Source organism: Heterodontus francisci, chromosome 5, assembly GCF_036365525.1.
Source record: "Heterodontus francisci isolate sHetFra1 chromosome 5, sHetFra1.hap1, whole genome shotgun sequence".
Lineage (NCBI taxonomy): Eukaryota > Metazoa > Chordata > Chondrichthyes > Heterodontiformes > Heterodontidae > Heterodontus > Heterodontus francisci.
The window spans coordinates 195,830,817-195,844,778 of NC_090375.1; the positions used below are offsets into that span (position 1 = coordinate 195,830,817).

Below are 13,962 nucleotides of genomic sequence, written 5' to 3' on the forward strand. Positions count from 1 at the left end.
GAAGCATCAACAAAGGCTGAAGATCTGAGAGTGCCTACCCAGCCCAGTCTTAAGATAGTTGAGCCTCTGTTAATAGATACTCTATTTCATTTTGTTTTAAAACCAGAATAGGTGGATAGACAAGACTCTGAAAAGGCTGTTCCAATAACTGTAGCTCATTGTCTTCCCTAAGAGCTGGTGTTTTATAAGGACAAGAGGATAACCAGGGAAAGAGTAGGGCCTATTAGGGACCAAAGTGACAATCTGTGTGTGGAGCCGGAGGACATAGGTGAGGTTTTAAATGATTACTTTTCATCTGTGTTCACAATGGAGAAGGACGATGTGGGTTTAGAGATCAGGGAGGGGGATTGTGATATACTTGACCATATTAGCATTGTAAGGGAGAAAGTATTAGCTGTTTTAGTGGGCTTAAAAGTGGAGAAATCCCCAGGCCCAGATGAGATGTATCCCAGGCTGTTATGAGACAAGGAAGGAGATAGCAGGGACTCTGACACAAATTTTCAAATCCTCTCTGGCCACAGGAGAAGTACCAGAGGACTGGAGGACAGCGAATCAAGAAGGGTAGCAGGGATAAACCAGTTAATTACAGGCTGCTGATTCTAACATCAGTGGTTGGGAAATAATTGCAAAAATTCTGAGGGACAGGATTAATCTCAATTTGGGGAGGCAGGGATTAATCAGGGATAGTCAACATGGCTTTGTCAGGGGGAGATCGTGTCTAACTAACTTGATTACTCAGTGACGAGATGTGTAGATGAGGGTAAAGCAGTTGATGTAGTATACATGGACTTCAGTAAGGCTCTTGATAAGGTCCCACATGGGAGATTGGTTAAGAAGGTACGAGCCCATGGGATCCAGGGCAATTTGGCAAATTGGATCCAAAATTGGCTTAGTGGCAGGAGGCAGAGGGTAATAGTCGAGGGTTGTTTTTGCGAGTGGAAGCCTGTGACCAGTGGTGTACCACAGAGATCAGTGCTGGGACCCTTGCTGTTTGTAATGTACATTAATGATTTAGCCATGAATATAGCCATGATCAGTAAGTTCGCAGATGACATGAAAATTGGTGTTGTCAGAAATAGTGAGGAGGAAAGCCTTAGATTACAGGACGATATAGATGGGCTGGTAAGATGGGCGGAGCAGTGGCAAATGGAATTTAATCCTGAGAAGTGTGAGGTGATGCATTTTGGGAGGACTAACAAGGCAAGGGAATATACAATGGATGGTAGGACCTTAGGAAGTACAGAAGGTCAGAGGGATCTTGGTGTATTTGTCCATAGATCACTGAAGGCAGCAGCACAGGTAGATAAGGTGGTTAGGAAGGCATGTGGGATACTTGCCTTTATCAGCCGAGGCATAAAATATAACAACAGGGAGGTTATGATGGAGATGTATAAAATGCTAGTTAGGCCACAGCTGGAGTACTGTGTACAGTTCTGATCTCTACGCTATAGGAACGATGTGATTGCACTGGAGAGGATGCAGAGGAGATTGACCAGGATGTTGCCTGGGCTGGAGCATTTCAGCTATGAAGAGAGACAGAAAAGGCTAGGGTTGTTTTCCTTAGAGCAGAGAAGGCTGAGGGGGGACATGATTGAGGTATACAAAATTATGAGGGGCATTGATAGGTTAGATAGGAAGAAACTTTTTCCCTTAGCGGTGGGGTCAATTACCGGGGGGCATAGATTTAAGGTACGGGGCAGAGGTTTAGAGGGGTTTTGAGGAAACATTTTTTCCACCCAGAGGATGATTGGAATCTGGAACGCACTGCCTGAAGAGTTGGTAGAGGCAGGAACCCTCTCAACATTTAAGAGGTATTTAGATGAGCACCTAAAACGCCATAGCATACAAGGCTACGGGCCAAGTGCTGGAAAATGGGATTAGAATAATTAGGTGCTTGATGGCCGGCACAGACACGTTGGGCCGAAGGGCCTGTTTCTGTGCTGTATAACTCTATGACTCTATAACTGCTTTTGCTTATCATAAGATTTGAAATATTAATGACTGATGTGGTTATAGTAATGTGACATTTTCATTTCTTCTGATTTGAAATCTCTTGCATTTTATAATGGAACATGAACAAATGTATTTTGCTTTCAGCAGCAATAATTGATGTATGTTTGCATGTTGAGTAACCAAGTTTATGGTTAAGGATAAAGGATTGACAAACTGGACCTTCTGTTTTTATTTTTCAAACATTGCCATTGTAACAATTGAGTGACTGGTCTGCAAAGAGCCTGACTTTTTAAAAAAGATTTCCAAAGAGACTGGACCAATATAAAACCCACCACTTGTCAGATAAGGATAGTTCAGGATTCAAATTTATTTGCGTCCTTCAAGGAAGAAAATGGCTTGAATTGAATTAATAGTAGACAAATTGCAGCTTTAACAATGGATCTTTTTAAAAATAAAACTACAGATGCTGGGAATCTGAAAATGGTGAAAATACATGGTGTCAGCCAGCAATTGGGGAGAGAACAGATACGTGAATGTTTCAGGCTTAAGCCCTACATTCACACAATATTTCGGGGTTGATCGAACATTAGACCTCTAGCCCTTGCAACTTGTATGCTCGACTCACTGAACTGGGTGACACAAAATTAGAATGTTGGTAGGAAAATTACAGTCAGGATGGCCTAGTCATTGAGAATTTGTTAGCTCCTTTCTTGCACAGCCATAATTTCTTCATTAAGGGGAGGTGGTGGCGTAATGGTAATGTCACTGGACTAGTAATCCAGAGCCCAGGGTAATGCTCTGGGGATATAGGTTGAAATCCCACCACGGCAGATAATTTGAATTGAATTTTTAAAAAATCTGGAATTGAAAAGCTAGTCATAATTAATGACCATGAAACTATTGTCGATTGTTGTAAAAACCCATCTGGTTCACAAATGTCCTTTAGGGAAGGAAATCTGCCGTCCTTACCTGGTCTAGCCTACATGTGGCTCCAGACCCACAGGTTGACTCTTAAATGGCCTGGTAAACTACTCAGTTCAAGGGCAGTTAGGGATGGGTAATGACTGCTGCCTAGCCACCGATGCCCACAACCCACAAACGAATAAATAATTTTTTTAAAAATCAGCATTGGTTCACAATTGGTTTCAATGACTGTGTGCAATTCAGTGAGATGCTGGATGTGCATTAGCTGCTTCTGACTAGCTTTCCTTTCATGTCACATCAATCTACCTCAAACAGCAATGTGATAATGCCCAGATAATCTCACTTTGTGATGTTGATGGATAAATATTGGTCAGGGCACTGGGGAGAACTCACCTGCTCTTAAGAACCATGGGATCTTTTATTTTCACCTGAGAGGGCAGACAGGCCTCGGTTTAACTTCTCATCTGAAAGACGGCAGCTCCCTCAGTACTGCATTGGAGCCTCAGCTTAAATTTCTGATCTCAAATCCTGGACTGGGATTATGACCCTGCAACCTTCTGACTCAGGCAGAGTGCTACTCACTGAGTAATAGATGACACTTATAGATAGGAGCACAACAAAGCCCCTTCAGTAAGATTATTGTGCAACAGATAAGAGATGCAATATAAGGTAAGGCAATATAAGGCAATTAACTGGGGCCATGACTTCACCTGAGGGTGTTGAAGAAACACCAGATGCAATGGTATGCGGTATTAAATGCTAAATAATAAATTGTCGCAGATAGAGTCATAGAGAGATACAGCACCGAAACAGGTCCTTCGGCCAACTGAGTCCGTGCCAACCATGACCACCTATTTATACTAAGCCTATATTCATGTTTCCCTCTCACATCCCCACCTTCCCTCAATTCTCCTACCACCTACCTACACTAGGAGCAATTTTTTTTTACAATGGCCAATTTGGCTATCAACCCGTAAGTCTTTGGCATGTGGGAGGAATCTGGAGCACCTGGAGAAAACCCATGCGGTCACAGGGAGAACTTGCAAACTCCGCACAGGCAGTACCCAGAACCGAACCCGGGTCGCTGGAGTTGTGAGGCTGTGGTGCTCGTCACTGCGCTGCTCAGATGCCTGAACAGGCCACCTAACAACCACCGGGTCTTGCTTTGCATATCCAACATTTCCCTTCACCACCTCTCTGCATGCCTAGGTTGGAAGATACCATAATTCAGTTTTTGCCACAGCACAGCCCCTGTGTATTGATACAATGTTGGTTTTTATTCTCAATGTAAGTGTTTTACAATAAAAAGATATTGCATCTGTCGAGTTTGACCAAATCTAACACTCAGCATATGGGCTGCACCTCCTGTTTAGATATTTTATTTGTTTGTTTATCAGTCTGTTTAGGTGATGATTCCTTGTGTTAACAGCATTTTAGTTTCCATCTGCATCAATTTTTATTTTAAGAAAGTTCAAGGCAGTAATGGAATGATTAAAAGATTCAAATTTCCCTCTTAATCTAAACATGAATTCCATTAAGGAAAGAGCTCTTTTGCATTATGTTTCCTAACTTCAGAGACCTGCTTTCAAACCTATTTTTACATTGTTGCACGATTAACCACTTGCAGCTTTCCCACTCGTTCCTCCAACATGTTGCAGGGTGTCCAGAAACATTTCCGTTCACGTTGCTATGTGGAACGTTGATTGTACTTCGATGTTGTTTAGTGAGCATCATTTACTTCTAATATCATTCAGATGTATTGCAGCTTACCATAACTATAGCAAGAGCTGTTTGTATAAAGCAAATGGCAATATCTTGCTAGTTTAATAGTTTAGTATGGAATTGAACATTTTCTACATATATATAACCATTTTCATTCTCATTCCAGGTGCTTGTGAATGACTTTTTCTTAGTGGCCTGTCTTGAGGACTTCATAGAGAATGCCCGTCTCTTCATCTTTGAGACGTTTTGCCGCATTCATCAGTGCATCAGCATCAGGTACAGAGCATATCACAATAAGCAAAACATTGAGGGATTTATCTGATGGTTCCCTATTAGAACAAGGATGTACAGTCTATTGGCTCCTGAGTAATAAATCTCCCTTTTAAAGTGAATAGCTGAGCTGATGTGGTTCCCAATTAACTGACATACATTGGGCAGTGGTCATGAAATCTTCCATATATAAATTCAGTGTTTATACAATTTTTAACTCCCAACATTTACACCTAGCTGAGAACGTTACTACTGTTGGAACAATTTCATAATATGTATTTTCATCTTGGGGATTGAGTGGAATGTTGGAGTTTGAGAGAATTCAAATTCATGGCCTGGATTTGAATTGAGGCCAGATGGAGATCCTCAGCTCTTTAATGCACTTGCCCCTTATTTGCTGTCTTTGTATTGTTTAATATGAGTATGCATTTGAATGAAATGTGCTGTTTCAGTTACCTCTTGTCTCTGTTTTTCCTCTGAAGCTGATTTAAGAGATGAGTTGGTTCAAGTGTGTAAAGTAGTTCTGTAACCAGTGCAATGCTTGAAATTTAATGATTGCATGACTTTCATGGCATTTGGAGTAGGATTTGGATGTTCTGTTACTAGTATGAGCTCAAACTATTTGCTTGTTATTTGGCCTTTCAAGTTAGGAGTTTCAATAAATACAGTCTGATCGCTGATGTTGTAGTTGGTACCTGGTCAATGATGATCAGAATGATTCCACATGCGCTGATGGCGGGCGTATATAATCTTGGCTCAGTTTGATATAATAAGCCTTGCAATCTGTAATACCTAAGAATATCAAATCCGATCTTGAAATCTGTTGTGATTTATGGTGATACTAAGGATCACTTGACGGGGGAATCAAGTGTTATAACTTCTGGTATTTCGGCCAGTTTAACCCACACATACTTCTCCTCCTCACCATATGAGAGTTAGAATTAGAATTAGAACATTACAGCGCAGTACAGGCCCTTCGGCCCTCGATGTTGCGCCGACCTGTGAAACCATCTGACCTACACTATTCCATTTTCATCCATATGTCTATCCAATGACCACTTAAATGTCCTTAAAGTTGGCGAGTCTACTACTGTTGCAGGCAGGGCGTTCCACGCCCCTACTACTCTCTGAGTAAAGAAACTACCTCTCACATTTGTCCTATATCTATCACCCCTCAACTTAAAGCTATGTCCCCTCATGTTTGCCATCACCATCCGAGGAAAAAGACTCTCACTATCCACCCTATCTAACCCTCTGATTATCTTATATGTCTCTATTAAGTCACCTCTCCTCCTCCTTCTCTCCAACGAAAACAACCTCAAGTCCCTCAGCCTTTCCTCGTAAGACCTTCCCTCCATACCAGGCAACATCCTAGTAAATCTCCTCTGCACCCTTTCCATAGCTTCCACATCCTTCCTATAATGCGGTGACCAGAACTGCACGCAATACTCCAGGTGCGGTCTCACCAGAGTTTTGTACAGCTGCAGCATGACCTCGTGGCTCCGAAACTCGATCCCCCTACTAATAAAAACTAACACACCATATGCCTTCTTAACAGCCCTATTAACCTGGGTGGCAACTTTCAGGGATTTATGTACCTGGACACCAAGATCTCTCTGTTCATCTACACTACCAAGATTCTTCCCATTAGCCCAGTACTCTGCATTGCTGTTACTCCTTCCAAAGTGAATCACCTCGCACTTTTCCGCATTAAACTCCATTTGCCATCTCTCAGCCCAGCTCTGCAGCCTATCTATGTCCCTCTGTACCCTACAACATCCTTCGGCACTATCCACAACTCCACCGACCTTAGTGTCATCCGCAAATTTACTAACCCACCCTTCTACACCCTCTTCCAGGTCATTTATAAAAATGACAAACAGCAGTGGCCCCAAAACAGATCCTTGCGGTACACCACTAGTAACTAAACTCCAGGATGAACATTTGCCATCAACCACCACCCTCTGTCTTCTTTCAGCTAGCCAATTTCTGATCCAAAGCTCTAAATCACCTTCAACCCCATACTTCCGTATTTTCTGCAATAGCCTACCATGGGGAACCTTATCAAACACTTTACTGAAATCCATAGACACCACATCCACTGCTTTACCCTCATCCACCTGTTTGGTCACCTTCTCGAAAAACTCAATAAGGTTTGTGAAGCACGACCTACCCGTCACAAAACCGTGCTGACTATCGCTAATGAACTTATTCTTTTCAAGATGATTATAAATCCTGTCTCTCATAACCTTTTCCAACATTTTACCCACAACCGAAGTAAGGCTCACAGGTCTATAATTACCAGGGCTGTCTCTACTCCCCTTCTTGAACAAGGGGACAACATTTGCTATCCTCCAGTCTTCCGGCACTATTCCTGTCGACAATGACGACATAAAGATCAAGGACAAAGGCTCTGCAATCTCCTCCCTAGCTTCCCAGAGAATCCTAGGATAAATCCCATCTGGCCCAGGGGACTTATCTATTTTCACACTTTCCAAAATTGCTAACACCGCCTCCTTGTGAACCTCAATCCCATCTAGCCTAGTAGCCTGAATTTCAGTATTCTCCTCGACAACATTTTCTTTCTCCACTGTAAATACTGACGCAAAATATTCATTTAACACGTCCCCTATCTCCTCTGATTCCACACACAACTTCCCACTACTATCCTTGATTGGCCCTAATCTAACTCTAGTCATTCTTTTATTCCTGATATACCTATAGAAAGCCTTAGGGTTTTCCCTGATCCTTTCCGCCAATGACTTCTCGTGTCCTCTCCTTGCTCTTCTTAGCTCTCCCTTTAGATCCTTCCTGGCTAGCTTGTAACTCTCAAGCGCCCTAACTGAGCCTTCACGTCTCATCCTAACATAAGCCGCCTTCTTCCTCTTGACAAGCGCTTCAACTTCTTTAGTAAACCACGGCTGCCTCGCTCGACAACTTCCTCCCTGCCTCACAGGTACATACTTATCAAGGACACGCAGTAGCTGCTCTTTGAATAAGCTCCACATTTCGATTGTTCCCATCCCCTGCAGTTTCCTTCCCCATCCTATGCATCCTAAATCTTGCCTAATCGCATCATAATTTCCTTTCCCCCAGCTATAATTCTTGCCCTGCGGTATATACCTGTCCCTGCCCATCGCTAAGGTAAACCTAACCGAATTGTGATCACTATCACCAAAGTGCTCACCTACATCTAAATCTAACACCTGGCCGGGTTCATTACCCAGTACCAAATCCAATGTGGCATCGCCCCTGGTTGGCCTGTCTACATACTGTGTCAGAAAACCCTCCTGCACACACTGGACAAAAACTGACCCATCTAAAGTACTCGAACTATAGTATTTCCAGTCGATATTTGGAAAGTTAAAGTCCCCCATAACAACTACCCTGTTACTCTCGCCCCTGTCGAGAATCATCTTCGCTATCCTTTCCTCTACATCTCTGGAACTATTTGGAGGTCTATAAAACACTCCCAAAAGGGTGACCTCACCTCTCCTGTTTCTAACCTCGGCCCATACTACCTCCGTAGACGAGTCCTCAAACGTCCTTTCTGTCGTTGTAATACTCTCCTTGATTAACAATGCCACACCCCCCCCTCTTTTACCATCTTCTCTGTTCTTACTGAAACATCTAAATCCCGGAACCTGCAACTTCCATTCCTGCCCCTGCTCTACCCATGTCTCTGAAATGGCCACTACATCGAGATCCCAGGTACCAACCCATGCTGCAAGCTCACCCACTTTATTCCGGATGCTCCTGGCGTTGAAGTAGACACACTTGAAACCAGGTTCTTGCTTGCCAGTGCCCTCTTGCGTCCTTGTAACCTTATCCCTGACCTCACTACTCTCAACATCCTGTACACTGGAACTACAATTTAGCTTCCCATCCCCCTGCTGAATTAGTTTAAACCCCCCCGAAGAGCACTAGCAAATCTCCCCCCCAGGATATTGGTACCCCTCTGGTTCAGGTGAAGACCATCCTGTTTGTAGAGGTCCCACCTACCCCAGAAAGAGCCCCAGTTATCCAGGAAACCAAAACCCTCCCTCCTGCACCATCCCTGCAGCCACGTGTTTAACTCCTCTCTCTCCCTATTCCTCGCTTCGCTATCACGTGGCACGGGCAACAACCCAGAGATAACAACTCTGTTTGTTCTCGCTCTAAGCTTCCACCCTAGCTCCCTGAATTTCTGTCTTAAATCCCCATCTCTCTTCCTACCTATGTCCTTGGTGCCTATGTGGACCACGACTTGGGGCTGCTCCCCCTCCCCCTTAAGGATCCCAAAAACACGATCTGAGACATCACGAACCCTGGCACCTGGGAGGCAACATACCCACCGTGAGTCTCTCTCGTTCCCACAGAACCTCCTATCTGTTCCCCTAACTATGGAGTCCCCAATGACTAATGCTCTGCTCCTCTTCCCCTTTCCCTTCTGAGCAACAGGGACAGACTCTGTGCCAGATACCTGTACCCTATTGCTTACCCCTGGTAAGTCGTCCCCCACAACAGTATCCAAAACAGTATACCTGTTGTTGAGGGAAACGGCCACAGGGGATCCCTGCACTGCCTGCTGGTTCCCTCTCCTTCCCCTGACGGTAACCCATCTACCTACTTCTTTTACCTGAGGTGTGACTACCTCCCCATAACTCCTCTCAATAACCCCCTCCGCCTCCCGAATGATCCGAAGTTCATCCAGCTCCAGTTCCCTAACGCAGTTAAGAGGACAGTGAAATTATTGTATTTAAACTTAGACAGAAATCCTGAAAAAAAGGCGAACATCTTTGTCTTTTGCTTCCTTTTTATAGGAGGGATGATGGGATGCTTCAAATCAAAATACAAAATCCTCCTAAAAGAAGTTCAAGATATGTACTAAATGTTGATATTTTGCAAAAATGCCCCTTAATGCACCTGTCCCTGTTGATATAGTTTGTTTCATGTGAGTGTGCATTTGAATGAAATGTGGCCGCTCTTTGAATCATCTGTGCGCTCTGTTTTTCCCCTTGGAGCTGATTGAGAAGGGTGGCTGCTTCTGACCTGCTTGTGACTTATTGGTAATAATTGGTGTAATACAGATGCTCGTCTGGTTCAGTATTGGAAGCAGATTGCCTGGACTTTACAGAACTTCGCTATGTTCTACACTACAGCGTGAATGCAGTATTTGAACTTGACTTTAGCAACTGTTAAACTAATGATAAACATGCATGTGGAGTCACAACTATAAATTCCCTGATGAAACAAACAAAGAAACAGACTCAGTCTCCCTTGTTAATTTTACATAGGTGATCTGGACCCTATGATAGGGCAATAAAAAAGTTCAGTTGTTCTATGTATTAGGAGCTTCAAGATATAAAAATAGGAAGCCTTTAAATGCATTTATTAAGTCTGAATGATTTGTTTGGAGCTAAGCGGATGACAATGACTAGACAGGATAACATCATGTGCATTACTACCCACACAGTTGCGGGGGTAGGCTGAGGAAGTGGGAGGTCGTGGGGACTGACATTTCCTAAAGAGAACGCAGCCCAAGAAAATTGTCGTCTAAGATTTTATATGAAAGAGCCTGTTCTGTTCTGCGCACATCACTCTGCAGCCTTTCAAAGCCATTAGCCAATCTAAGCAGCTGGGGTTGTTTTAATTTTACATTGGCGATCTGGACCCTATGATATCAGTGCCTAGGTGCCTGAGTTCTCCTGCCCATTAGTGAAGGTCATTGACGCCGTTTGTTGATTAAAAGCAGTAGAGAACTATTTCTGCTCTTTAGTCTGTCACGCTTGGAGTTTCAATACTAAAGGAGCAGGGAAATGTTGGATTAAAATTTCTGAAGGTAGTCCCTTTGTTCCAGTTGGGTTGATTCAGGTGTCAGTCTATACCTTGGATCGTGATTGGGCACCCGAGCATAGATGTGATCGACCACTTTCGGGCATGCTTAGAAGAGATTTTTATTAAAATTGTAGCTTTTATTTGCAAAATCTTTCACAACTATGACCAGCTGAGCAATTCTTGTAGCAGTAGTTTTTTTTTTCAAAAATATTCTTGGGACATTTTGTTATGGTGGATTTCCCATCACATTTCTGGTGTCCATTTGAAGGATGGGCCATTCACAGGGAATATTATGTCATGTAATACAGAAGAAAATGATCCTAAGCTGCATCCCTTTTAAGGTCACTAAGTTTAATTGTTGAGAATACACATCCAGCTGATCAAGAAGAGTCTAACACCCTGTTTTTAACCGAACCTGCCTGGTGAGAATAGACACATTTGGGCTGGAATCTTGATTTACATCCCACCCCGCTTTCAACTCTAGCCTGAATCAACCCTGTTCTCGTCTGTCACAAGTTAAAATTGAGGCATCATTGTTTGTTATGAAAAATTTGTAGATTGAACATTGTATCTGAATATCATGGTATGGGTCTGAAATGCCCAGCATTAGCATCATGACTAGTTTTCTCTTAAAATTGTGTTGCATCTATAGTGAGATGTAACCTGTGGTATGTGTAACACACGCGCACTGGACACAGGAGTTTATAATAATGGCATTGTTTACAGCTTGACTTGTACCTGGGGCATGGGAGCGACATATTAGCTGGAACTATATCGCCGTTCCTTCACTGTCGCTGGGTCAAAATCTTGGAACGCCTTTCCTAACAGCGCTTTTGGTGTACCTACGCCCCAAGGATTGCAGCGGTTCAAGAAAGCTGCTCACCACCACCTTCTCGAGCAATTAGGGATAGGCAATAAATGCTGTCCTAGCCAGTGATGCCCGTATCCCATGAACAAATAATCAAATCAAAAATACTGCAGATGCTGGAAATCTGAAATAAAAACAGAAAATGCTGGAAATACTCAGGTCTGGCAGCATTTGTGGAGAGACAAGCAGAGTTAACGTTTCAGGTCTGTGACCTTTCATCAGGACAGATATGAGCAGTATTAGCTGCTCACCTGGCCTGTCTCTTTAAGGTCATGGTTTAAGTTCTCCCTATGGGGGAATCCGGGTAGTTAATAGTTGCCTGTAAATTAATTAAAGCAATTAGGGGGTCAGTAAATTGTAGGTTCCTGGTCAGAAGCTTTATGCAGAGATAGTTTTCCACTTGTAACATGGTGTGTTGAAAGTGCCCTAGCTTAAGACTTTTATATAAAGTGTCCTCTTTAGCACATTTCAGTATGTCTTGAGATTGGGGGCTTGTGGGAGTGAGGAGGGGTCCACACTTGGAAGAGATCTCTGCAGGCAATGCACTGTCATTTTTGTTTGGTCCTTGGAAATACTCAGTAGTGTTTCCCTACCCGATGAAAGTAGATAAATAATATTTACATAAATTGTTCTGTTTGTTTAGTATGTGGTTTTATAAAATGCCAAGAAAGATATAAAACTTGAGAAAAGATTAAGCTACTGTGCATCTTCCCATTGACAACTTTGCACCAGTACCTTGTGCTGTAATTTGCTGCACAGTGCTTTTTTGAGCAGTCAAGTAGAGGTGAATGACCTCTTTTTGAACTGGAAGAAATTACATTTTACACCATCTGCTATGTGCTATTTTACAAAGACCAAAAGGACACTATTAGTCACTTCACCCGGCCCCGCCCCCACCCCAGGAGTTTAACAAAGGAATAGTAACATCAAGTTTTAGTCTCATGTAATTGTACTTTTCTGATACTGATGCATGTTCGTGAATATCTTTGCACCAGGCATTGACAGGATGGAGTAAGCTAAGTGTTAGCAGAATCTGATCGCAGCAGTATATTGGATGGTGTATATCATGCAGCACCTTGGCAATTTTGACAGCTGGGATTTTGATAATATCCTGATGGGGGATGGCTCATGCTGAATTGTGAACGGCAAGTTGGGGGATTACATTAAGAGTTGTAAATAACCAACACAAAAGGAAAGTTGTACACAGTGGATATGAACAGCAGAGTTTTGGACAAGTTGAACTAGGTGGAGGATGAGAAGCTGCTGAGGTGAGCAGTGAAGTACAGTCCCCACTGCTTAAACCATCTATGTTTAACTCAGACATAGCACCAATCAATTTCCATTGTATTATTGCAGATTACAAAGTCCATACTTAGCATGTTAAGTGTGCCAGCTATTGTGGGGAGTTTGCGCGTCGTTGACATGTACCTCTCATGGCAATAATCCGACCAGCTCTTTATAATCAGTTTTATCGTTGGTATTTGTTTGCCCCCTCCCCTGCCAAGCTTCAGTGGAATGCAGGCCCCTCTGCTGTTGCTACTGCCTCTGCTGTTCTTATGCTGACAATCATTGTGACAGAACACAAGCAATACTGATTGAGTTGTTGTCTTTAATTGATGCCGGTTTGTTGTTTGGACAGAGTAGTTGTATCATTAATCAAAAATTAGATTGCGGTGATATTGGGACTGAGCGAAAGTTAGCATTCCCCCTCAACATTTTCATACATTTATAAAATGAACATTTTTGAATTCCTGTCTCATTTTAAACTTGTCCATGTCATTGCCGACAGTCAGTTGCTGACTATTAAGTTTTTTACTAATGGCTCAATGGAGTTAACTCAGACTTCAGAAGGGTGTTTCTCAGCGTCACTTAGTGGCCAGAGGTTTAAATTACATTGTGACAGTTGACATAGCAAAGTTAGGTGTTGACAGAAGTGTGTGACCAAAAATAGTACCTACGGGCAGTAAGGTTTGTGGAGAGGAAGTGTGTTCCGCACAAAAGTTCTAATTATGTACATTGATAAATCATGCAGACCATCTCCCTAGAAATTCTCAAATAGTTTTCCTTATTGCCAGGATGTTGAATGAGTTCCCTCAGCCACAGAAGTAAATAAGTTCATCTCTTCCTTCGCACATGTTCCCCTCTCTCAATAAATTTATAAACATACCTCTATACTCTGCTCCAAAAGGAGTCTTAAGAAAATGCTTTAATTCTGATTTGTCCTCCTGCAGTGCTTCCAAAAGGGCATCATTGTGATACTGACACCAATATTATAATTAAGACATGAAATGTTTTCAAACATCATGTTGCAGAAGTTCAAATCTGAATTCATTTTAGTTTTAATGCAGGGTACTGCTCAAATTTCACTGTGACAAAGATCAAAATTAGCCACATAACCCAAGGTTGTC

The 13,962-nt window shown here is 42.7% G+C and overlaps 1 protein-coding gene across 1 annotated transcript in view; it reads left to right on the forward strand.

The window, feature by feature from the left end:
* LOC137370228 (eukaryotic translation initiation factor 3 subunit E) overlaps window positions 1–13,962 on the forward strand; it is a 145,158-nt gene that overhangs the window by 97,211 nt on the left and 33,985 nt on the right. The window contains exon 10 of the mRNA XM_068032587.1: window positions 4,766–4,875. Within this exon, the coding sequence (XP_067888688.1) occupies window positions 4,766–4,875 (110 nt within the window). The remainder of the gene's footprint in view (window positions 1–4,765; window positions 4,876–13,962) is intronic.